This window comes from Gadus macrocephalus, chromosome 8, assembly GCF_031168955.1.
Source record: "Gadus macrocephalus chromosome 8, ASM3116895v1".
NCBI lineage: Eukaryota > Metazoa > Chordata > Actinopteri > Gadiformes > Gadidae > Gadus > Gadus macrocephalus.
The window spans coordinates 13,993,819-14,020,697 of NC_082389.1; the positions used below are offsets into that span (position 1 = coordinate 13,993,819).

General features: G+C 41.5%; 3 protein-coding genes across 3 annotated transcripts in view; 1 reads left to right on the plus strand and 2 right to left on the minus strand.

Moving 5' to 3' along the window:
• The window catches only part of pth1r (parathyroid hormone 1 receptor), a 40,020-nt gene extending 36,320 nt beyond the window's left edge, over positions 1-3,700 (minus strand). The window contains exon 1 of the mRNA XM_060059285.1: positions 2,520-3,700. Coding sequence (XP_059915268.1) covers positions 2,520-2,588 — 69 coding nt within the window. The 5' untranslated portion in view covers positions 2,589-3,700. The remainder of the gene's footprint in view (positions 1-2,519) is intronic.
• A 9,459-nt stretch (positions 3,701-13,159) lies between these two features.
• Positions 13,160-16,856, plus strand: myl13 (myosin, light chain 13). Its single transcript, XM_060059284.1, has 6 exons — positions 13,160-13,349; positions 14,976-15,003; positions 15,341-15,490; positions 15,751-15,924; positions 16,408-16,515; positions 16,639-16,856. Exons 1-5 carry the CDS (start codon positions 13,251-13,253, stop codon positions 16,512-16,514), a joined length of 558 nt encoding a protein of 185 aa, XP_059915267.1. The 5' UTR covers positions 13,160-13,250; the 3' UTR covers position 16,515; positions 16,639-16,856.
• Positions 16,857-21,193: 4,337 nt separating this feature from the next.
• The window catches only part of LOC132463255 (corticotropin-releasing factor receptor 2), a 35,179-nt gene continuing 29,493 nt past the window's right edge, over positions 21,194-26,879 (minus strand). Inside the window, exons 8-12 of the mRNA XM_060059287.1 lie at positions 26,777-26,849; positions 26,251-26,336; positions 25,601-25,736; positions 24,875-24,916; positions 21,194-24,191 (exon numbers count right to left, since the gene is read on the minus strand). Coding sequence (XP_059915270.1) covers positions 24,051-24,191; positions 24,875-24,916; positions 25,601-25,736; positions 26,251-26,336; positions 26,777-26,849 — 478 coding nt within the window. The 3' untranslated portion in view covers positions 21,194-24,050. The remainder of the gene's footprint in view (positions 24,192-24,874; positions 24,917-25,600; positions 25,737-26,250; positions 26,337-26,776; positions 26,850-26,879) is intronic.

The window sequence follows — 26,879 nt, forward strand, 5'->3', positions numbered from 1 at the left end:
CTAACATTCTCAAGGGCTGCTAAATTTATGAGGAAATCAAGGGGAAAAATAAGAGTTATGCAAAACGCAATCATGTTTTGTTTATGGGAATTCTAACTTTCCAGAGCAGTCGATGTATATGTGGTTGAGTGATCATGGCATATAAGACGTGCGCGACACGTGTATATATATATATATATATATATATATATATATATATATATATATATATATATATATATATATATAAAGCAAATCACCAATGACTTATCCTCTTGTATTCATACATGAGGGTTAGCATTAGGGTAAGATGCTTGTGGACACTGATGGTTAAGGGCATACGGCCTACATTTAAATACAATGTCATTCAAATTGTTAATGTGAATAAGCTGTTATGGATTTATTATTCATTATTAATTTAATAGTGTCACACAAGCATAACCATATCCACATGTTAATGATGGGTGGAGATCGGACTGAGATGTTGAAATGCAGCTGTGCCAGGGGAAGTGGGGTCACACGCTGCAATTTTGTGTTATTTCCATAAAAAAAATAAACTTGAAGAAAATGGCTTGCCCTATAATTTTCCAGCTTTGGAAGACAGTTAACTTGGTTTGTCCCAGGTCCAAGTCAATAAAACCTTAACCCATAGAACAGTTGTTTTTTTATAAAACATTCTGCCTGATTCTGTCAACACTCATTGAATATTCCTATGCTGGTTCTCGTATGTGTTTAAGATGAAAAGAGTAAAAATGTATAACAAAATAAACACATACTACATACTAACACCACTCATATTGTTAAGAGGAGGGTGATGATTAAGAAGATGATAATGATGATGATTATGATGATGATGATGCTGCTGATGAGAGAAGACAAAGTCTTAGAGCAAGATGAAGAAGAAAAAAGTGGGAGTAGCAGCAACAACGTGTGAAGAATCAAGAATGAATACAGCATCCCAGTCCGTACAACCCTAGCTCCTCACACTCTTGATCTAGAAGTACAGATACCACTATTTATTGACCTTACCTAGTGAGAGTGCAAACACACACACACACACACACACACACACACACACACACACACACACACACACACACACACACACACACACACACACACACACACACACACACACACACACACACACACACACACACACGGTAAACATGGTGCACGAATCACAAGTCCAAGAATGTACAAATTATAGGATATGCTAACCAACTTTCCTGAGCAGCCATATTCCATTAAATAAATGCCATAATAATAGAGAGCGGGACTTTGTTTAGTCAAGAATATCAAAAACAGCTCCAGGGAATTTGTCTGGGAGTTGCTTATTTGTGAAACAATAGTGATAGATATCACAATGCCTGCAATCAGTCAACCTTACCCCGAGAATTACCCACTAAAAAAACAAACACATAAACACATGTATTTATATTCATAGCAAACACCAATCTTGCGTGAGACTTTGACTTGAATACTTGAAGTAGCGATGCAAAAGTTTCTCTTATGGTCGGGCCATGAGTCCTTTGTCGGCATTGTGTAAGGGTGTTGGGGACTGCTCAACTAAACAAACCAAACACTGAACTACTAAAAACAGATCAAGCGAATGAACAAACACAGCCTTCAATATGTGAGTGTTGAATCGGCTATAAATACACAGCTAGGGCCATAATTGTTTTCCTCTGCCATCCAAACCAATGTGCCTATGAGCCTAGAGGTCCATTGCGGCACACTGATGGACCACATCATGGGGAAACGGCTCTGTACCTCAGAGCTTGGGCGCACTGCCTGTTGAATGCAGAGAGCCTGATCCAAAACACACACAACCATTGGGGCACTGCTCTCACTCTTTCTGGCTGCTCGAAACCTCTGTGTGTGCAGAGCAGGAGCAGCCTTGTGGATGATGCTACTAATGTGACACACGGTGTGGATAAAATATTAATAAAGGTGAGAAGGAGGTGGGGCTTGGAAGATCCAACATGTTCACGTTGTGTTCACTTTGAGTGTGTGTGTGTGTGTGTGTGTGTGTGTGTGTGTGTGTGTGTGTGTGTGTGTGTGTGTGTGTGTGTGTGTGTGTGTGTGTGTGTGTGTTTCATTGGAAAGCATGCATTTACACACATCATTAGGCTAATTGTTTGGGCTATGTATAGTAATGCACTCTCTCCAGGGAACAAGAGGGGGACAGTAACAGTATAGTAGTACCTTAAGTTTCATTGATGATGCTGTGTGAATCACTCTAGAAGACCACAGGGTCAGAGTGTAAGCAAACTGGGACCATGCATAGACTATAGCTGTGGGGAGCCTGATTGCGATATCAAAGGCAATATAACAGATCTTCTTCATAGTATTCGTGTGTTGGCAGCAATACACACGGGACTTGAACATTGTACATAATAAACCTTGTGACCCCATGTACACAATCAATAATGCATAATAATAACATATTGACAATAATGCCCAGCATTAAGCAAATAATTGCCTTTTCCACCCTTTCACCAAATTTTTTTTTATCAATATGCCAGGACATTACTTACCAGACATATACTGCCGAGTAGTGAGATGAGCAGAAAGTCCAAATTGTGGAGCAGGAGATTGGATCCCATGCCTGACTTGAGGCTCTACTGTGAACTCCAACAGTCGATTCAGGGCTCAAAACAAACGGCGATGGTGGCGAGATCAAAACGAATGAATCTACTTAACTATCTTCAGACTGGCACGAGGCATGTCCCCTGCATCTGGCCTCTTGATGCCGATAGTGGCTTGTGAAATCATAACTCTATAATCTCTACTTTGGCCCTCAAATTTCCCCCCTCTAATCTATACCCTCAGATTGTGCTCACTCTATTTCTCTGCATCTGTCTCTTTTTTTCTTCTTCTGAAATTACATCCACATGTCAGAACTATTTATGTCGCTCTCGGTCTGCGGTGGGAAGTTCAAATGATTCTTTGTAGGGGGAAAAAACAGCGCTGTATTTTTAGGGCTTTTAAATTTCCCCTCGGTCTAACTTAAACACTTCAGTATGGAGCCTCGTTGTGTGCCATATCCCAGCCTTTAGCTCCGAAATGACTTTTTTTTGTCCAAATGTTGTGTCAATGCTGGGAAATAAAACGCCATCACTCCATCACGGATCGGAGACAGGAGTCCATACGGTTCATGTCCCCATCAGCGATGGGATGGACTATTTAGCAGCAAGTTGTTGAACAGAGTCTCATATGCTGCAGATAGTAACAAATAAGAAGTGGAAATGTGGAGAACACATAACACGTTGTTCTAGTAGAAACCTGAATGAATCAGAAACGTTGGGACTATGGCACTCTCAGTTCGTCCTGGTCAACTCAAGACATTTACTTTGCCCACGGCTCGCTTTGTGGTATCTCAGAGCATCGTGAAGTTAGCGTATTAAACAGCTTTTGGCAGGACAACAACAAAGTTTACACTTCGCTACACAACGTAGGCTATGAACCCTCCGAGTCACACTCACTGTTTATTCATACTGCTGAAGCTAACGCAGGGAGTCCGGAATACGGCCAGATTAGATTTAAGAATCACTACTTACTATTAAGGGTAGCCAAATATACCTTGAAGCACAAAAAAAAGCTACTTCACAAACGAGTCCTATTCCTGTGCAGAGCTTATTGGAAGTTAACTTAAGTTAGTTGAGGAGAGAAAGCGTCTCCAGATGTGGACGGCAGCGGCTCGTGCTCCCTTCTGACCGCGCGGGTGGAAAAGGGGAGGAAGGAGACAGGTAGGGTGGAGCGTAGGGCTCCGATTGGTCTACACCCTCTTACGTTGGATTAAACCACGAGTCGAAATGACATATTTTCTCTCCCCCCCCCCCCCCCCCCCCCCCCCCCCAAAAAACAAACTTTACATTCAAAATTTCGCAGGGGCTTTGCTTGCCAAACTTTTTTAACAACATGTCAGATTTGCATCTGGCTGGCACAAATGCGTAGGACAGAAGATCTCCAAACACAGCAGTCCTCTATTTGGTTGTCGCCATATTCTGACGAATGCATGCTTTAAAATAATGCTGGAAACATTTAAAATCGGTATAATGCACCGACTAAGGCAATAACTGATCGATGTATCCGTTTTCTCCTTAGACTATAGCAACACTAAGATAATTACATTAAACAAGTTGAAACTCCACCTTTTCAAAGGAATATATTGAAAAAAGTAACTCACACAGCTGTTGGCACCTGGGCAATGGGCATAGGCATGCTAATCCAAAGTATCAACTGTAATATGCAACTGAGTGGAATGCAATGGATATAACAATAACAATAATGCTATTTCATCAATCACTGCTGGAAATTGGGTTTTTGCAACATAATGACAAGGGCATTCAAATAAAGATCTTTGGAAGATTTCGGAAAACAATATAAAGATGTGTTCACTGGCTGAATTGATATTGATTATTCACATCTAACAAGCATCCAATCTATCGGACAGATCACTTCAGGCTCTATGACCTCTTAGCAAATGCTGAAAAAAGCAATGTTGCATCATTCCGAGGCAGAGCAATGGGGTAACAGTCCAATAATATTAGTACAATTATAACGGTGATTCTTTAACCAAAATATGTATATGTGTGGGTTTTGTATGCATATCTGTATGCATGAATGTTTATGTATGTATGCATGCATGCATGCATGCATGTATGTATGTATGTATGTATGTATGTATGTATGTATGTATGTATGTATGTATGTATGTATGTATGTATGTATGGATGGATGGATGGATGGATGTATGGATGTATGGATGTATGGATGTATGTGTGTGTGTGTGTGTGTAAGTGTGTGTGTGTGTGTGTGTGTGTGTGTGTGTGTGTGTGTGTGTGTGTATGTGTGTGTGTGTGTGTGTGTGTGTGTGTGTGTGCGCGCGTGCGTGCGTGCGTGCGTGCGTGCGTGCGTGCGTGCGTGCGTGCGTGCGTGCGTGAGTGCGTGTGTGTATGTGTGTGTGTATGTTTGTATCAACTTATGTACAAATGTGTTTTTTGTTTTTATTATTTTTCTTTCAACAAGTTGCTATTTTTATTGTATTTCTAGGTTTTATCTCAGTTCTGTTTAGTTTCAATTTTTATGTTAAGGGTTTCCTTGTCGTTTTTATTATAGTTTTAGTTGAAAAGATCTCATTCTATAAGTTTTATTACTAACCCTTTTTTAATTAAGGATTAAATAATTAATTAATTAATAAGTTAGAAAATATTAAAACACCAAAGTGCCGATACACAATTACGAATACAGAGCAATACCAATTAGTAGAAAATAAGAGAGAGAATTAGAAACAAGCCACAAGCATATACCACAATAGATTGTAAATTCAAGTGCATCAAGCTGCTGCACACTTATATTTAGTTTCCATTCAACTATTTCAAGAATTAATACTTTCTTGGAATGACTATAAAAAAGGCTGAGTTGTGCATTACTGGATATATCAACATACTTACTGATACTACTGGTTACATTGGGATTTATAAATTGTGGCCATTAGTATTAACAGAGCTTAAAGCAACAAAGCAAAAATAATGCTGTCAACAGATACAATTCCCTCCACAAATGCTTGGGATCCTCAGTATTGACCTGAGTCGTGGCTGTGTGCCCATTATTTACAGCAAGATAGCTCCTGTTTCTCTAAATTAAGAGGTTATCGGTGACTCCGACCTTAGAGCAGAGCTGCTACCGCAGAGAGCCATGTCTGACAGTGTATGTTGCTCATCTATGGTCGAAGGCGGTGAACTTCCTGAACGTTGTCGAACGGGGAACGTCTGAATCTGTAAACCCCGAGAATTCAGCTGTTGAGCCTTGCTGAGATATGAACAGACCTTGGTGCTAGTGGACTTCTGTTTTCCAGACTGCATACATACAGAAGGGTATAAGTTCTGTATTAGGTTTGACAGATTATTCACTTTCTCTGTTGTGTGGTTGGTGTAGCCATAACTGAGTTTGCTTGCTGTACTGTTGGCTAGTGTGTTCATAACAGGATTTATAAAAAGGGTAGGGTTAGGGGCTTTCTTTCTGGAAAATATTGATTGGTGTAGCTTAAATAGTTGACCAACTGGGATCTTTAGAGTATACAGTATGTGCTATTGTCTTAGAAATTGGACAATTTCACGTTGCATGAGGGAAGCAAATTGTATTGAACTGCACAAGGAGTAACAAATACACAAAACACCAAACTTAACTGACTTCTAAAACAGCGTCTTTTATCACTTACTTTCTTACTAACTTAGTGAGATGCTCGTTTACTTTGTACAACTGCCTTTGCAGCCCATTGTGACAGACTGCTGATTTACATTGAGCCAACATATCTATAATACATGCGAACGGAGGGGGCTTCAATTCCAGAGCGATCGCCCACCATATGTTTCTGACACATGGAGAGTAAATGCTTGGCAATTTTTAGAAGAAAAGGGAAGAAAGGACGTCACCATAACGTCAAAGTCCTCCCTTTGTGTCGTCAAAACAGCATGGACGATGTCATTTCAAATCACATTGGAACGTGTCTTTGTGCTTCCTCGTGTTTTCCAACCTGTGCCCAGGCAACTAAAGGCTAAAGATGTACAATCTCTTAAAAGATAACAAAAGTTAAAACAATGAGGGCTGGAGAGCCTGCTGGTACGATTTTACTCAGTTATTGCATAACAACCCATAACTTTTATCGGTAAGATCTTCCATGAATCTCAATTCATGGAATTGTATCTTAGTGGGCACGACAAAAATCATTTATACAGTGCTTTTATGAAAGACCTAAAGCCCTTTGAACGACAATCAATGGAAAAACATGAACCAATTACATTTCTTAGTCTGATTTCTCACTTTACTATACCTTCTGCCTTTCAACAACTGACATCATGAAAGAACCACCTTTCAACCTGTCACATCCTTTTATCTAATCTCCCAATGTCCCTGTTTCCCGGGGAGAGGGAAATTAACCATATGTGTCCGTGTGTATGAAACAGTGGGACTCAAACAGCATGATGAGTGTCAATGACAACGTGTTGCATGTGTTGGACAACGTATCGCTTGAGTCTCCGCAGGCTATCAGAATACTGTGGAGCACACTGTTTAGCAGGGAGTTTAATCTTTTTAAGATGTATGAGTATTATGTCTGTCTGTCTTTCCTTCCATCCGTCTGTCTTGCTATCCATCCTCCAAAGATGAAGTCATTGTAAGTCACAGCATTGCAACACAATTATATGAAATGATAGGTAGTGATATCCCTTTTTCCCTGTTCTTGGTCCTATGACCCAGGTCAGGAGCCTTTCCATCCTATTGGTCATAGAACTGCTGTGCTTCTGATGATTCACTTCCTTCTGCAATGATTAGCATCCACCTCAAGTCTGCACGCACCTGCTGAATGTCAGAGCTACTACTGGACGCGTAGCAGTTTGATTCAAATGGATTCAGTTAGAATACAGTGGCTGTTATGCCCCTGTAGCGATATTTATACTGTTTATTATTATACATTTTTCAGGCGCGACAAGTTTAGTCATCAATGCAACACCATCAACATAAAAAAAACGAAATCCATATGTTCTCAACGTGCATTATATAGTTTGTATCTTTTAATGCAGTCTTCTTAAATAGTAAGGTGTGTGAGTGAGTGTTTGATTGATTGTGATTGTGTATGTGTGTATGTGTGTGTGAGTGTGATTGTGTGTGTATGTGTGTGGGTGTGTGTGTGTGTTTGTGTGTTTGTTTGTGTGTTTTCTAGTCAGCTATGTTATATCAATAGTGTGATTGCAATCAGTCAGTGGACCACCAATGGTTAAGAAAGCAATTTCTGAGCATGTGGAAACTGATGGCTATCCCCTGATGGCTATCTGTGTTAATTTTCTATTAACACAGACGGAGAAAACAGGGGCCAAAAGAATGTCGTACTTGGTGATGTTTTCTATCCAGGTCGAACAGAGATAGTAGAGCAGTGGCAAACGTGCTTGACTATCTGTTATGTTTTTCTATTGTAACTTCACACAAAAAAACATCATACATTTTAAATGGTGTCCAATTTCCCACAGGACTAGAGAACAACGGTTATAACATCCAAGAGGAACTCTGGTTGGAATGAAGGTCAAATCAATCACATACCAAGACGCCGCTTATTGTCTTGACAGCTCGACCACTCAACCCTCCCAGAGGTGCATGTCTGGAGACTGGAAAATGAAGGGACTTCGTCGGGCTCCCAGATTGTGGGTGGCACTCACGCTCAAGTGTGGCTTCATCATATAGCCATAGTAACCATAGTCACCCTGTTCATCAATGGAAGCTGCTGCCATTTTTCTTTAAATACAGCATATCATTTTTTTCCTTTTTAAATTATCTGCAAAGGCTTTTGTCATTTTTTAATTATTTCAGTTTTTTAACACATCAGCCTTGATTTAAATAGCTTGCCTTAGAGACATGACATTTATTTTCTTCGGGATGTTTAAATTGCCTTTGATTGGCTGTTTGGGGTTACTGATTAAGGATCTGATTGGCTCGCAAATCAAGGTATTGCTAATGTGTTGCTTCCACATCAATTAGTAGATCGAACAGACAGGGAGAGAAATCCATGGCAGATCTATTGGGAAAACATGTTTCTATAATTATCCTTTCCCTGTCAAAAAAAGCAAAGAACCGGACCGCTTAAGGGAGTTGATAGGCGCAAGGAACAAGCCAGATGCTTTTCAATATCAATGGAAATAATTGCCCCACAATGATTTAGTTGGAGGAAACAATAAACATTTTATCAAACATGCGTTTGAAACCTAGATGGCTGTAGTCTATAAGCTGTTTCAGGTCTTGTGTACAGGGAAAGGTGGTCTTAAAACAAATAAAAACAATGTCAGATCGATCAGACTCAGGGGCAGCCTAGGTCAGTAACAAGGGAGGAGAGGGACACCGGCACACTGTTGTGATGTAGACTGGGGCCAGTAGATTTCCTCTCTGGAGGACCATATAATCATATTGAATTTAATCTGATGTCCTTCACATTGCACACAATCGTGCAAATGCAACATCTGTATTTCTACCGTGCTTGGTCACACTGACTTATAGACACAATTTAAAAGTGTGCTGACTGACATATATAAAAAACATGTCTGATAGTGGGGGCAGGATATTGGTAGCAGTGGCTATAGCTTTGACTCCGAGCCGTAAGGTACTGGGTATGATGCCTAATATCCACACCCTAGGAACTTGTAGGCATCCCTGAGCAAGATGCCCGAACCACTACCTGCATCTAAAAACAACGTTGGTCACTTTGGCTAAAATCTGCTAAATGAGAGCTAAATCGTATAGTGCACTTGAGTATTCACCGAAAAATTGGGCTTGATTACCTAGGAAATGTGTGCACATCATTAGATAGACACGCTGTCATCCTGTTTCAACCAGTTTTTCGCCGAGCAGTTGAGTGAAGGGGGGGTCGCGCTGCTACTCATTAAGATACGGTGGCCCCAATCAAAAGCCTCACTCCTCAAGAGGAAGGCCGTAATTGGTGCAGCTGCCCTGAGCACACAAATTTCACCGTTACAAAAACTGTCCAACAGGTTGGAGGAATGCGATCCATAACCGTCGATAACCGTGGAATGGTTCAGGCATGTAGGCCCTTCAGGATTTCCAGACCAAATGTGTTATGTGTTACCGGGGGAGGGTACTGTAGTTTGCCGGCTGGTGATGCTCACAGACATTGCATTCACCAATTGATTGTCTTAGCCACTGCCTGATATACGGTTGTTGTTCAGACAAACACTGTAATTGAACCTTTGTTGTGGGTTAGACCAATTAGTTGTTCTACATTGGTCTAACCAACCTGGGTTGCATGCATTGTGAAACATCGTTACAAAGCATGAAAGGAAAAAGATAATGCCGATCTATAGGTAGTAACATAGTAAATCACCTAATGTAGAACTGTCAGGCACAATTACAACTAAGAAAGCTTATATACTGTAGGGCCCAACTTTGATGTTGAATCAATTATTTTGTTGTTGAAATGTTCATGGAAGTGTGACTAAGGGCGGGTTGGCAGCTAATTTATCAAGCTAAGCCTTTATTATCATTAGAATAATGCTACATGTTTCCCATGCGGTCAAACTGAATTAGTTTTAGGGCCGACTTTTAAGCAAATAGTAACATAGCAAACGCTGCTCATGAACACAGTAATTCACGCACTCACGCACGCACACGCACACACACACACACACACACACACACACACACACACACACGCACGCACGCACACGCACACGCACACGCACACGCACACGCACACGCACACACACACACACACACACATAGTAGTGTTACGGTAAATAATTCAAATTTGGATAAAAAATTCTCATCAAAAGAGTAGTTCAAAAGAAAGAGTTTGTGGCCGCCTCTTGGATTAGCAAAATGATGACAATGAACTAGTCATCAGACGCCTAAAATAACGTTTGCAGTGGCACCACAACGCCACGGAGAGGTAATCAAGAGAAGTATGAATATTAATGTATCTGCCAGAACGGTACACTTGTTTTGATATGATTTTCCATAATCAATTCAAACTGTTAGATCATTCTTAAATTATTGTAATACAATTATATGATATAAATATGAATATTAATTCTCCATGTCTAATTATTTAATTGCAGAACTGCAATTATTTGAATGGTCACTCACCACAGCTTGATTTATCAATTTATATAGTGGCAGACATAAAACTTGATTCACCAGACATCCCTGAGACTAAACCTTCCTCCCCATTCATACAGGTTAAGACACGTGATAAAAGTACAACACACGGCTAAGACCATCCAATGAATGTGAGAGGTTCAGCAGCTCCTCCCAGGGTAAAAGCTCATAAAGGCAGAAGAGCCTCATGGACATAATTCCACTGAACCACCCAGTCTCGACCAGTGGTCTGGACCGGATGCAACCAGTACTGAGCACTGGGCCGGGCCCACTTCTAAAATAAAAGTGCACTGCACAGCGCAGCCATGCAGCTGAAGGTCACCTGCAGGGCCCGTACAACAATTGGCATTGTAGAACGCTGAAGTGTTTCCAAGAGACATGCCAGAAGAAACAACAGGCCGGTACAGAAATAGCAGGCAGTGCAGCTCTGGGACGGCTCCTGTGACGCCCCGCGGTGGATCATGACGGGGGATTGTTGTTCTGAGCTGGCAACGGCGATTCCCAGATAAAATCTCTAGAGGGGTCCCCCTTTCTACCCTTTTGTCATTTTTTCTTCCTCTGTTCCGATTGTATTTATTTGCTCTAAGTGGGCGGGCGTGCGCCGGGGCCCAGACAAAACCGGTCATGTGTGGGTTTGGCCTAATAAGGATCAAAAAGCAGCCACTTCTAATTTAATGACCCCGGCATACGGTGATCTGATTAGTAGGCATGGTTCAAGACCATTATTCTGCACATCAGCTTTGGGCTTTTGTATGTGCTGCAATTTTCTCTATGTTGTGTTATTTTTGTGTTGTTGTTGTATGTTTTCAACTATTCAGGTTACAAGCAATCATTGCTTTTTCAAACTGTCTTAACTCTTGCTGACCTCGGGAGGGCTGAGTTTCACCACTTGCAATTGATTGAATCTGTAATTATCGTTCCATTGACCTGAAAGTTGATGAGAGATGATTCTATACATGACCATGGCCAAGAAAACATCCTTACAAGGTTAAACCCTATATCCAAGTGTGTGTAGTTGATATTTCCCATGGTGACAGTGGTGACCTTGGTGTGCATCATTGTCCTATTGTCCTATAGATGGAAACCATCTCTAAGCCAAATCTCTGGGTCTAGCCTCCACTACAAGGTTTAAAAGTCCTCATTCCTAGGATAATGCCTCACAGGTCAGAGGTCAGGCCTTGCCCACGAGTAGGCTGTAGAATGGTCACGGGGGATTGAACATAGCCCCTTTTCACTGGAGGTCAGACACCTTCGCATACTACCACCATCATGCCTTTCCAAAATAAAAGGACTCAATCCAACTCCTAATCCAAAACCATAATGGTCAACTGTCAACCTGTAAAATGGTTTTCCAGTCAATATTACTCACTGTACTGCTAGTAAAAGCATCATTACTGTTCTAATCATAGCAGGCAGTTTGAAGACCGCAACCTGCCTGCATACGCGTTCATTTGCATAGTTTAATGTGTCAAAGTTGAAAGACTCCAGACTCAACCTAAATGATTATGTTAAGGAGTGGCTGTGCAGTAGTGAGGTGATACAGTTAAAAGCTGCTAGGTCCAGATTCTAATCAGCTGCCGGATATCATGGCATTAGTGGATGCCTGGTCACACACCTTGCATGTTGGTTAACGATGCATGTAAATGCATGCAAGAATTTATTTCAAGATAAAGACCTGTTAAACCAGCCAATTTTACTTATCTTGATAAGGTTAGGTAATTGAAAGTGGTTGAAATTGTATATTGTTTATCTGGTTCATCTACACACCCTTTTCAAAGGATCATTCGATTACCTTTTCTAATTGTTGAATGTTTCACATAGGCCTAAATACAATTTATACAAAGTTACACAAATAAACTACTACATATGATACATTTTGTATGTATATATTTACATATTTCTTTTTTTACAGCATCATGTTGACAAGCAGCTGTAGCTATATTATTATCATATAAGTATTAACATCAAAAACAAATTGTCATTGACAGATCAAAATAAACATATTTTTGCAAATCTGAAGGAGAAGACCTCGTTGCGCATTATGGCTGCTTATTGTCGTCGTGTGATAGGCTCATCTCAACAGCTGAATCTCAAGTCTGGTCGTCATGACATCATTGCCCGCAACCCCCTGACCTCCACTTCACTCAATTGGCAAACAAGGGGTGTGCGTGTGTGTATGTGTGTGTGTGTGTGTGTGTGTGTGTGTGTGTGTGTGTGTGTGTGTGTGTGTGTGTGTGTGTGTGTGTGTGTGTGTGTGAGGTCACTCAAGGTCTCTCCATTGACTCTAAGAAGGTTTCAGGCTCCTGGGGGGGGGGGGGGGATTTACTCCGCGGTTTGCGTCTCTGATGTCCCACTCCTAATCACGCAGGCCAACATTCGCGCTCCTTTGTCTTAAATAGAATCACAAAGGCATCGCCTTTTATAGTGCTTGGCCTATTGTTGGCGGGCCCTGGAGGTCACGCGCCGGTGTGCGGGCTGGGAGATGACACCTGTGGTGGCACAGTAGATAAATGGGCCCCGCCAGCCAAAGGGGCTACTTTCCACCATAGCGTGCGAAACCCTTCGGCGGTGTTAATTCGTCCTATCCTCACTCTTGAAAGACCCTCGCAATGGCGCCAAAGAAGAAGGAAGAGCCCAAGCCGGTGGAAGCTCCTAAGCCTGAGCCCGAGCGCCCCAAGACGCCAGTGTTTGACGCTGCATCAGTGAAGGTAAATAACCGATAGAAAACTTGGAACTATTGATCACAAGTTGGGTGTGTTCTTCTGTTGACCTAATCGTGTTGTATTGCAAAATAAAGGTGTTCTAATTCTATTATTGCAATAACCAAAGAAAATCAGAAATCCCTTTCGATTTAGAGATTAGACGTGTGAATGCGGTGCACATGCTGTGATGCATGTCTCTTACAGAGCACCAGGGACACCATGTGACATAAACACAACAGTGCATGCAGGCAGAAGTATTGGTAAACCCGAGGTAACGTCATCACAAACACGTTCAACTAAAATAAAGGAAGTTTATTTCGATTAGATTTGGATGAAAACATTTCATGCATAGTTTTGCTTAATATGTGCATACGTAGCTGAATAGGTCAATAATAACTTTATGTAAATGGATCCCTGTTACTATTCTTGCAACTAATTTGTCATGTGTTAAATGTGTTCTGGTTTGTGTCAGTCTTGTTCAGTGTAAAGCTATGGCTTACTAACTATAGCATAGTAGCTAAGACGGAACATCATGGAAAACCGGTCTTCTGCTGACTTGGCGTCCTTTGTCTAGACATCGGCTTGGTTTAGGGGAGCAGCCATGTTCTGAAGCAGCGAGGTTACAACCACAAAATATGATTTTCATTATGTCTGAGAATTGGAGACCACCCACCATGTCTGCTGCGGGAGAACTGCTTAGGAGAAGGGAAAAGAGAGGCGGATAATTAAAACCAACATGAACCATTTTTAACCGTGTGTAGATAAGTGTTGTGATAATATTTGTACTGTTTTTATAGCGGTCTTGGGTGTGTTGCCGTGCTGAGACAAGAGGGCTGGTTTGAGATGTGGTCAGGAATCCAACATCAACATATTCAGTGATAATCAACTTGGCTTATGTTTATCCAAGTCTAAATGGGGATTTGTTTTTAGGATTTCTAATGATGCATATAAAGATAAATCTATTCCACTCCTACAGTTTATTTGGACCTACTTTGTCTTTTGATAACAATTTAATAAAAATGCAAAAGCTTTATCTTCATAGTTCAATGTTTAAAGGAACTTTGTATAATTAGGCTATATATAGCATTATTATAATAATAATATAATAATAGCCATAGTAGTAGTAGTGGTTTAAGGCCTACCTTATATCATATATCATATTTTTAGACATATCACACCTAGTTGATCTTAAGAGGCCTTCACAGCGCGGACCACCGTTGGTCCGCTTTCTAATTACACCCCTTCATGACCCCGTCTTTGCTTTAATAAAAGAGAGAGTCAGACAGCGCCCTGCCTGTTGTCTAGCGGTGTGGGGAGAAGAGGCTGTTGTACTGGGACTCAAGGTTACCACAGAACAAAGCAGAGGAGAGGAATGCAGATTCCTCGAATGAGCGCAGAGAAACTTGAGTCGCTGGAATCTTAGTGTGCTCCGGGACCGGTGGGGGGGGCCGTTTAGAAAGCTCTGGGTTTTTAATAAGGGCCACAGGTCGTTAAGAACGGGTTTCCCCTCTCCTTTTCCTTGTTTCTGTTTTCCTTGATTTATGTGTCACTGCCTGAATTCCTTCTTCTTGGCGTTTGTCTTAGAGCTCCAGAACAACGCTAATGGTTTCATGTGCTTTGCCTCCCCCTCAGTTGGAGTTCACCCCTGAGCAAATTGAAGGTACGTTTGGGCTTGTTGTCCCAGTGGTCCCAGTGGGTCCAGTGTATTGGCCGCCAGCTATTTATAGAGGGATAGAAGAGCTTGTTATTCTCAGCAAGGACCAGCGCCAATCCATTTCTGTCCGAAAATGTCCAAGATCAATCGATTATAGATAAGAAAGAAACACACCAAGGCAATTTAATGTTGTTTTTGTTTTTTGTTGGCAGTTACATTAATTTGACCTAATGTAACCGTCTCATCAGCACAAAAAACGAATGAACAAAAATTCAAAAGGGATGCAGGGAGTTCATAGGATGCATTATTCACCGTTTCTTGGCTCGGTTTCTTTTCCTGTCAGATTTCAAAGATGCCTTCCAGTTGTTCGACAGAACACCCGCCAATGAAATGAAGATAACTTACGCACAGTGCGGCGACCTCACCAGAGCCCTTGGTCAAAACCCAACCAACAAGGAGATCATGTACGTTCTAGGAAAGCCCAAGCCAGAAGGTAATTATGGAGCCCAATATATGTCCTCATTGAATTCTTTGTTGTGTCCGTCCTCTGCACACATGTAATGAATAGATTGAATACAAAAAAGGATTTGAATAAGTCAATAATAACAATAGTAACACCAAAACAACAAATGATAATGACAACAGTGTGCATCTGTATTCCATTCAATTCAATTTTATTTTTAATGCCCTTAATCACCATTAGTTTGAAAGGGCTTAACAGGCCAAATATTTATGACAACACTTTCTCTTCAGAAATGCAAACCAAGATGCTGAACTTTGACGAGTTCCTGCCTATCCACCAGCACTTCTGTAAAGGGAAGGACAGCGGGACGTATGAGGACTTTGTTGAGGGTCTGAGGGTGTTCGACAAGGAGGGCAACGGTACAGTCATGGGCGCTGAGCTCAGACACGTTCTCTCAGTAATGGGTGAGTAGGTTTCCCTTTGAAGAGGTGCCACACATCAATTGCAGATGATGAAAAATTAAACATAAATGCGGTGATGACAACAGTGTAATGGGGAGGTGTGCATCGGACCGGGCACGCCACTGACCATACCTAGACATTAGCTGGATATTTCCCTTAGGCTTACTCCTGCACGTTTACACAGCAGTGTTTCGTCGACTGTTCTGTTGTTGTCGCAAGCGACTGAGGAACATTTTTGGGATTCATCATGTCTGAGACACTTTTTGTCAATATATCTGTGAAGCGTTCACTTCTCAACTCTTTAAAAAATGAAATTAAACATACTTTTGGTATTCCTCAGTGATTATTATTGTTTTTTTTATTTACTTATTTCTTAGTTATTATTTTGCGATTCATATATACTTTTTTTATTTTTTTTATCTGTCAATAATAAAGTAGGGCTATGTCTCAATCTAAGTGAACGTTGTTCTCCCATGTGGGCCGAAGGTGAGAAGCTGAAGGAGGACGAGGTGGAGCAGCTGATGCAGAACCAGGAGGACGCCAACGGCTGCATCAACTACGAGGCCTTTGTCAAACACATCATGGCGTCTTAAGGTGAGGGAACTTCTCCTCAACATTAACTCAAAAACGTATTCTGAGATTTTTTAAGATTTGTGACTTTTAAGGTCACACAAAGTGTCTTACCGTCCCCCTCCTTACCCTCTTATCTTCCATCAGAAAATGATGACTTCAGAAGGCCGGAATCGATGTATACATCCAATTCTATCTCCCAGTCTTCACTTATGCAAATTGCGTTACAAGGGACTTTTCAATGTTGTTTGTCTTGATTGAGTGCCCAACTTGGAGGCAAGAAACAGTATACATTTGTTGCACATAAACCTTGTTCATATTGTAACCTAATTAAATTCGGAAATAAAGGATTCGTTTTCCAACAATTCTTTAAGATGCTTTTTGACAGTACAGGAGTAAAGTTGAAGCAGTTCACAGGTCATCCAGCAGAGGGTGCTATACCCTTTGATATGACATTCTAAGATCACTAGAGGAGCGGTTCTGCATCTGGACATGAGTAGGCCCTCATGTCCAGGGAGACCACCGAAATGAGTCCGACATGATGAATGTTAATGCGTAGAATGTTTAGACACATCACAAAACAAACGGACAAACAGTGTTATGGATTATATAAAAAACAGGCTAAAGGTTTTCTTCCTCCCAGTTAATGAGGAACAAAGTGTGCCTGTGGTAAAGAACACTTTACCACTCTCTATAATCTACTAGTGCTGGATGTCCATATTTAAACAACATTTCACGGATGCCTGTCAATTGGATAAATAATCAAATCATCTTAACGAATGAATCCATTCAACTATTGAGACAACAGGTATGTTTTGGAAGAGTGGTGGCGTTAACTCCCAAATCAGTTTAAGGCTTGTTTATTAGTGATTACTTTCTTCTGCAAGTAGAGGGCGCTATTTCTTTAGGTTGGACATTGTTATTTATTCGATTTTTTGCTAGAGTAAGATAGTTAGGAAAGTATCGGAGATAGAGGGACGGACATGCAGCAAAGGACCACGTGCAGTTATTGAACCCGGGTCGCTGCCATCAGGACTGAGCCTTATATGGTACGCGCTCTTCCCGGTGCACCACTGGGAAGCCCCAGGGTTGGACATTTTTTAATTAAATCCTGTATGCCATAATTTCAACAGTTAGTTCAAGAGCTTAAATAGATGCTCATGTTAGACATGTAATATAAATATTCTAGGACTTACCAATCACATTTTCCAATATTTTGCCTTTTTCTTGTAATTAAATTGTTATGGAAGACACACACACACACACACACACACACACACACACACACACACACACACACACACACACACACACACACACACACACACACAAACTGAATAATACCATAATGTATGTGAATATAATTTCTTTGTATTGCAAAAGGCCCGCTGATACCGTGTTCTCAGAATGGGGTGCCGTCACCCAGATTGGTTAACATACGACAAGAAGTGTGCTGAACCATATTCAGCCTCATAACAGTAATACAATGTATGCACTTGCATCTTATGTTTGCACCGCTTTTCATTTATTGTTTGTGTGACCCTGGTGGTGTTATGTTTGTCCTTCAGCTTTCTGCCCTGTATAACTTTCCTTGTCTCCCAAGATAATTTCCTCTCATTTCTAAACCAAAGGACCACTGAGATCCAAGGATTAAGGGACGAAGTGTCGTGACTGAGAGCCTTTTCAGAGTTTCCCTTACTTCCCTTCAAACGTGTGGCTTTCAGCAGGGCTATCACGATGGGACTGTTGCCTTTTGTGCTTATTTTTCAGGGGTATTCCTATTCTACGTCCACATCCACATTCCCCTAGCCATCCTGGGGGAAATGCCATGAAAGCTGATGTCCCAAACTGACATTTACACTGATCAAGCTTGAATGGTGTGATGAACAATGGTTATTTATAACTTAGCATCTCTAAGGTTTGTTCGATGATTGGTCAGGACTATACTTTCCACTCTGCCTATAAGCCAGGTCCTGGCAGCATAGAAACAGTACTGAATGGCACCAAGGATGTGGAACATGTAAACCTTCTTTTGGCAAATGGCCAAAGAATGCTTTTAAGGATATTATTATTAGATTTATAATATTTTTTTAATAAGGATACATTTTTCCTTATGCTAGCTCTCCGTTTCACCATTCATTAATCATTCGCCAACATTCGCAACATGTTGGACTGTTGAGGATAAAACTGAACAGGGCTTTTTGAATGTGTAATTCTACGTTTAACATTCCCTTCTCTTCTGTCAGAAATGCAGTATTTGTCCCAGATCATATACATAAGGAATTGCCATGCCGGTCATTTCCCAGGGTCCCTATGTTCACAGATTTATGTGGCCTATAATAGGAACATACAGTTATTGTTAACTTGGATCTGAAAATCTGAACGGGTGTTTGCATGTATGGGAATATTCAGGGAACATAGCATGAGGTTGAACATAGAGGCAGAGGAAAATGGTCAAATCTTTTGAAATTGTTACTTTACCCTCAGATTGTGCTATGGGGCATGTACCGATTGTGTTCACTGGTAAATGTTGGCCTTTTCACTTTAAAAACTTGTTTTACCTCATTGGTTGAACAACTTCACATTCTTAACAAAACTGCCATAACTTACTGTTGTTAAGATCATCAAAAAAAATCGTCAAAAATAGGTCGAAATCGACCCGCAGAGGACTTTGTTTGTTCTGTTTATCTAGCTGCTATGAAGCATCATTCCAATATAATAATATATTAATAATATATATATACAATAAAATATTTTGACTGGAGCATAGGACCAAGGAAGATAGACCCTGAGAACATAGACCCTGAGAACATAGACCCTGGAACATAGACCCTGAAAACATAGACCCTGAGAACATAGACCCTGGAAGATAGACCCTGAGAACATAGACCCTGGAACATAGACCCTGAGAACATAGACCCTGGAACATAGACCCCGAGAACATAGACTCTGAGAACTCAGACCCTGGAACATAGACAAAAAATATTTTGACTTGACCACTGGAGCATAGGACCAAGGAAGATAGACCCTGAGAACATAGACCCTGAGAACATAGACCCTGGAACATAGACCCTGAAAACATAGACCCTGAGAACATAGACCCTGGAAGATAGACCCTGAGAACATAGACCCTGGAACATAGACCCTGAGAACATAGACCCTGGAACATAGACCCCGAGAACATAGACTCTGAGAACTCAGACAAAAAATATTTTGACTTGACCACTGGAGCATAGGACCAAGGAAGATAGACCCTGAGAACATAGACCCTGAGAACATAGACCCTAAAACATAGACCCTGAGAACATAGACCCTGGAACATAGACCCTGAGAACATAGACCATGAGAACATAGACCCTGAGAACATAGACCCTGAGAACATAGGACCATGGGAACTTAGGACCCTGGTTAGGACCTGGTAACATAGGACCTGGTAACATAGGAACATGGTCCTATGGACCTGGGGACATAGGACCTAGCAGAACAGAGCCCTGGCAACATGGGATGCTGGGAACATGGGACCCTGGGAGCATACACACTGCTTTTATATTGGAAGGGATATGAAAAGGCCAAAATATTTACACCGTTATATTTAACTGTCTTTTCATTTCAATTACAATTATTGTCATGTCTTTGATTAATGAAGTGGAGTTGAATGAAATGGAGTTGAATGCAACAAGGCTAGCCTGGCTTCCATTTGACAAATAACTGCTTTCGGCACATCAGCTATCTTTCCCAATCGTAGCTATTGCCACTTGGTATTCCTCCACGAAAATAGGGAGAACACATCAATGCTAGCAGGGAGATACTTTTCACAGAGAGACCCACTGGGGCTGGGAAAACAAATTGTGTCGTTTCCAGGACACGCCCAAGTTGCCAACAAATAAACAACGACAGCAATACATTGAGCCAGCGGACTGCACGACTCCTTTAACAGAGCTGTGTAGGATCTCTGGCCCCGTGTTGCTGGGTTAAAAAACACAAAGTCTTAACTAGAATATATGATAGGCCTCCGACACGACTTATTCAACAAAACAAAAATGTCCTGATGAGGGTGGCTTATTTTCTTAAGTGCTGACTTGACCTACTGTAGAGAGAGCTTGGGGCACACTAGGGAGAGCAGATTGCAGATGTCTGCCAAATGAGGCCACGCTGCACGTTATTAATAACCGTTAATTGTCGTTGGAACTGAATCAGGGTCTGCTCGGATTGTGAGGAACTGCTTATCTCCCTGTGTCCTGAGGGGGGAGTGGGCCTCCTCAGATACATTTCATGCTCCACTTCACCCGAGCCCAACCCCGTGGTTACATGACAGAACTAAATCTACAGGCATATTACATAAGCTGGCCAGTACTCTGCTCAGACCACGCACAATAAGCCAATCATTCTAATCAGAGTGATAAAACACGATAATGATAGTTACATCTGCATGCCGCAGTGTCGGTAAGCCTTCAGATGCCCAGCCCAGACGTCCAGCATCATCATCAAGAGAAATCTTTATCGAATCATCAGCCCTGTGTAAACACTTTTTGAAGGCATGCCGCGTAATGCTTCCAGACAGGGAAAAGAGCAAAAACATAGAAGCACGTCAAGCGAGCATTTTCCATTTGTGCAATTCATGACAAGAAAGTACGACGGCCAACTTTATCGATCTGACCCAATATGCTTGGTTCATTGAGTAAACACACATATCCAGGCTTGGTTTTAAAAATTGTCGGCTATAGGATCCAACCACCAAGTATAAGATTTTAATTATATCTTTCTTTTTGCATGTGAATGTACAAATCTCATTTGATCACAGACCAGTACATAATATACAGATACATGTTTTTCGTACCTACAAATGTACATTTACATTTGCTTTGTAAGGCAACCTGGGTGGATAAACACAAACGTTTCAATTCAAATAAAATAAAACTTAATAAAAATGGATACAAGTACACCAATGACAACTTATTGAATCACAGGTCACAGACACAATATATAAAACATTGGTAACACTTTAAGATAAGGGTAATCAACCATGAATGAACATTATTTAATGCAGTAATAAGCAGTACCTTACAATTAAGTATGACTTCATTAATGTTCTAGTATTTGTTTACTTATGGTGGTATCTTAGGTATTCATTTATACATTATTTATTTTATATTACTATAATACTTTAATATATTCTATGTTAGAACTATATGAACACCATTAGTAAAAGATTACTTGACCATTAGTTAACTGTTAGTAAATGATTAATACTGCATTAACTCAAGGTAATAACGGTTAATTAATGTACCCTTATTGTTAAGTGTTACAAACACAGTTTTAAACAAAGGTATATAAATCATGCCCCCGCTCTTATGGTCTATGTACAGTGCACAGCCGGAACAGTATGTATTTTTATCCAAGTATGTTTGTAGATAAGTAAATACATGTTAGACTCTTTGGTGATTTCAAACAGAGATATATATATATATATATATATATATATATATATATATATATATATATATATATAATATAAATGCAAAAATAATTTCCCAAACTGGGCCAGCAGGTCAGTTTCCCTGTACCTGTGTTGATGTTGATGTATTTCCCTAAGTCAGAATGTTCTTGTATGGGTCTCTTTATATATATATTGAATGATCATCAAAGCTGGAATATACGTTTTAAAAGAGAGTTGGTCCAACAGCACGACGACACAAACATCCGTGCATCACGTTTATACACAATACAAAAATGGAACTGCGCAGTTCAACGACGGATGAATGAATGGCATATGTTCTGCATCTTAATCACATCGCATTTTGGGGCTCTGAAAAGATTGTATCATTGTGAAAATGTTAGGGCTAAATTGGGAGCAGGGGAGGTCGCTGCCAAATTACACTCATGATGACAAAATGTCTTTAAACCAAATGACATGACTTTTCAAACTTTATGCAACTCAATCATAATGGGAATTACTACCATCTGTCACATTGTTGAATTGTTTGGCACCACTTATTCATCATTGAGGAAAGATTGGTCTCATTTCAACAACAGTGCTCCGACCTCTGCTACGCATGAACCAGCCTGCTTATCTGGGCTGCTTCCTATCAGCAGCAGCCATAGCACGCCGCGGCGAGCTAATCCAGGGAACATCCTCCTATTGGCAGTGAGAGGGGGAGACCATGGCGGCTTCCCAGCTCCATGTCAACTCCCCGAATCCCCAAATTAGGGTTCGCCCTGGAGGGGGCCGGCTATTTCGTAGGGGTCATTTCCAGGGCAGGACCAGGAGGTTTTGACAGGAGCAAGCCTTTGAAAAGGGCAAACGTAGCTCTACTCTGTCAGCAAGGTTTTTATCTCTTGGACCAGACGCATTGGTCCAACGGCTGGCGCTTCAGTGAGAGGAATCCACGCAGGAAACCAAACCAAAGAAAAAGCTCACAACTGATTTGACATAAGATCAGCCTGTGGCTTGCTTCGTATCAGAGGGCATGCAACGACGTTTCCGTTTACGCTGTTTACATATCTTTGGGTTGAAGGGGGGGATTATAATGACCCCCGACGTGCATTATTAGCATAACGTAATGGGTATAATTATAGTGGAGATTGGAGGCATTGAAAGGTTTGTGAAGGGCTCATTCATCAGCCTCCAGGGGATATGAATAGAACAACAAAACACACGGGACTGGTCCTAATGATCTAAAGAGGGTGTTCAACTAAATCCAAGCCAACTCAAGTCAGAGTCAAACAGTCCACAAACAGATGGGGATTTAGGAGAGGATGCTCACATTGTGAATTAGGATGAATAAAAGCAATGACGGAACAATACAATCGTGGGACTCTTGGCACTCCTGTTGCAATAACTTTTTGGGAAGATTGGAAAAAGGCAAGAGAAATTCTTTGAAACAGGATGAATAACTCCAGACTCCATACTGCTTTGTTTATAATTGAGGCAATCGAATGACGAGTGTGCTCAAGGGGCTCTTTGATAACAACAATGTGGATTTGGGAGAATCAAAGCCCTAATCTTCATCAGGCTGATTCCCCTGCTGTTGTAAGACACCTTGGCTTTCCTCAGAAAATGATCATGCACTAATTGTATCCGAGCAATTGTCCTCATGAAGGTGGAACAGACTCTATGCCCCGGTTGCCAGACACGATACCATTCTTTATGATCTGCAATACTTGGAAATGGGTTCCAGTTTTAAGTAAGTCACAAATACATAAACAATGTACTCTTCAAAACGGACACCAGATATATAAATACACAGAAACACGACAAGCATAATGCATGGGGTCCACATCCCGGCCACTCTTCATGGCTCCTCTTCCCTCAGAAATAAATTAGAAGGAAACGGTCCCGATACGTCTGCCATCACACACTGGGTGAACCCGTCAGACTTATGGATTTCAGTCTTATTTCCGCCTCATCGATGGTCCGTACTCGACGACAATGACAAACACAAAGTGAGTGTCTCCGTGGCAGCGTTGTTTCCACCTCAGCTGCCTCCTCCTCCTCCTCCTCCACCTGCTCCACCTGTGGTAGCGGCGGAGGCGGCCCCGTGGCCCCGCGGCCCCTGGGGTCACATGGCCGTGGTCTGCTTGATGCTGTGGAAGCTGATGCGGCTGGGGGAGGTGGGGATGGACATGGCCCGGGCCACCCGCACCCGCAGGGCGTGGTTGTCTTGCCAACGGTGCCACCTCTTCCTCACGGCGGAGCGCACCTGCCGAGAACCATGTCACTTGAAAGAGACCCGACGTGCGTTCACGTCTGTGTGGGAGTGTGTGTGGATGACGGCTGGTTTATGCAGCCTCACCCGGCCCGAGGCAGACTGATTGGGGGCTGGGGAGGCTGCTTAAACCAGCAGTCATCCACACACACTCCCACACTGACGCTTTTATCCAAAGGGACCTATCGACTTGGCTCAAAGAACCACCAGAGAATGTTAAATTGGAAGTGCTACATCCAAGTTTCTAAAACACAGCTGGACAAAGTACAGAGAAGCAAAAGCAAAACAAAATCATAGTAATCATTATTTATGCCTGATCCAGATGCATTTTATGATGCGTACATGCAACAATACTTAAAACACATGTTTACTGCTTGGCCATTGGGACTTAACGGTTTGCTAGGAAAAGCAAAAGGGTAACTTCAATCAATCTTTTAATAATAATAATAATAATAATATATAGTTGGATATGGTTTGTTTTTATGAGTTGGCCAACATTAAATAATAATTGAATCAAACAAGGTGAAAGGTAAGTATAGCCTCGAGAGCGATGTACAGGGGTTAATGAAACCCATTTGAACCTTCATAGAGGAAACAATTAACATTTCAACTTGACATTTCAAATGAAATACATGAGCGAGCCATGGAGGGCTTTGGGCGAAAGGCTGTCCACTCACCTCTCCGTTTAGGAAGCAGTAAAACACAGACACAAAAAAACCCTGGAACAGACAAAACCACAAAAACAAAGGCAGCTGGGTTTGAGTATGCAACCCTCACAACACCCACTGTGTATACAGACACAACCTCCAGAGGAGAGTGGCTCTCAAGACGCCGTAATGCTCTGCACGCCGTCTCCACTGATGAACGCAATCGAATATTCCCAGAAGACAACACGCTCTGAAATGTTTTCAAGACGACCGCTGTGTGCTTGTGCCAGTTTGCGTTGGAATTGTGTAAGTGTGTGTGTGTGTGTCTGTGTGACGGGACTGCAGTGGCCTCGACTGACTTCAACTGGTTTCTTGTATTTTTTCCCTTGCCTGACTCATTCCTGACGAGTGGAAGGCAAATACCCACGCAGAGAATAGCACCCACTCCTCACATCTCACGCTGACAGTTGAGCACTAAGCATGGGCTACAGGGAGGCCTGATGCTGGGAGTTGGTCTGTGTGTGTGTGTGTCTGTGTTTGTGTTGAAACAGTACACAAGCATCATCATCATCATCATCATCCTCATCATCCTGTGCCCTCACTTCTGAGCTGAAAGCTCTCGCCCTAAGAAATAATGGAACAAAAGTAGCAGGACGTGCTCATGATGAAAGGATTCTGATTCGATTAAGGATTCTGATTCTGCGCGGTTTCCCCGTGGCCCCAGCCCTCCCCGGTCATTACCCTGCCCCTCCGTACCTGAAACGACTGCAGAAAGGAGTTGAAGTAGATGAAGACTATCTGAGAGATGTCATCTTCTCCAGGGTTCACGAAAAAGAGTATGTAGGTGATGCCCAGCAGAGGCAGTAGAACCAGCGTTGCCTTCACAGCCTTTCTGTGTGAAAGAAAAACAGGGAGAATGCCTTTAAAATGGAAAAAAACAAAGGCATATGAACGGAACAGACTCGTGCACAGGTCAGTAAGCACACACCAGAGCAACACAGAAATTATTCTAATGGGTTTATTACGGGTTCAACAGAGAAGTTCACTCATTAGAGATCAGTGAACCTGAAATCACGAGCAGTGCTATGGTTGAGATTTATATTTCTTCATAATAATTGCAAATAATGACGCATGAACATTGTGCACCATTTTCTAAATTGGGGATTTTAATTGGAAATGTTTACGTTTACCTAGGAGACCAAGCGACAATGTGTTTGTTTCCCCCCTTGAAAAAGTCATCGGCAATGTATTTGCTCCAGTTCGAATTGAGCACACAATCCCTTTTAAGGTTTAATATATCAGTAATTAACCACTCCTGAAACTCAGCATTAACTGGCCGTTTGAGCAGGTAAAGGTGTAGAAAATGGGTAAGAACCGCTATATTGATGCGGCTATAGTATACATACCTGTACTGTATGGTTTCAGAGGTGGTCGAAGCTCTCAGTTTGGTCATGAGAATTCTCACTATGTTGAAGAGGAAAACAAAGTTTATCTGCCAGGAATACAAAGACATGAATTAATGCCAACACAAGTGTTAATAAGCCACACTAAAAGTGAACAAATATAAGGGTGAGAAATTGGAAACACCTCATTATAAATAAACTTGGTGAACAATTTCATAGCAAGGTAGGCTCAGTTGAACAATAAACCACAAACATGATGGCATTTTAACACCTATTTTTAGCAGCCAAATGGCACAAACAGACACCCTTTGAGTCAACAAACTGCATGCTCAGAAGATGGTGGGTTTCATTCATTGATTTTCCTCTCCAGGCATTGAGTTCACCTAATGCTTGATCACATATTTCACAGGTCTGAAAATGTTAGTGTTACTTAAATTCACATTCAAAATACAATGTTTGGGACATGATATGTGACTAAATAAAATTAACGTGTGACATTATGAATTCTGAATGGTTCAGAATTACTCACCAACAGTACCAGTATCACCGGCCCTTGGTAAATATAGTCCACATATTTACCAGGCTCCTTGCCAAACCAGCACCTTAACACATGAATGAATGCTTTGTTAAAA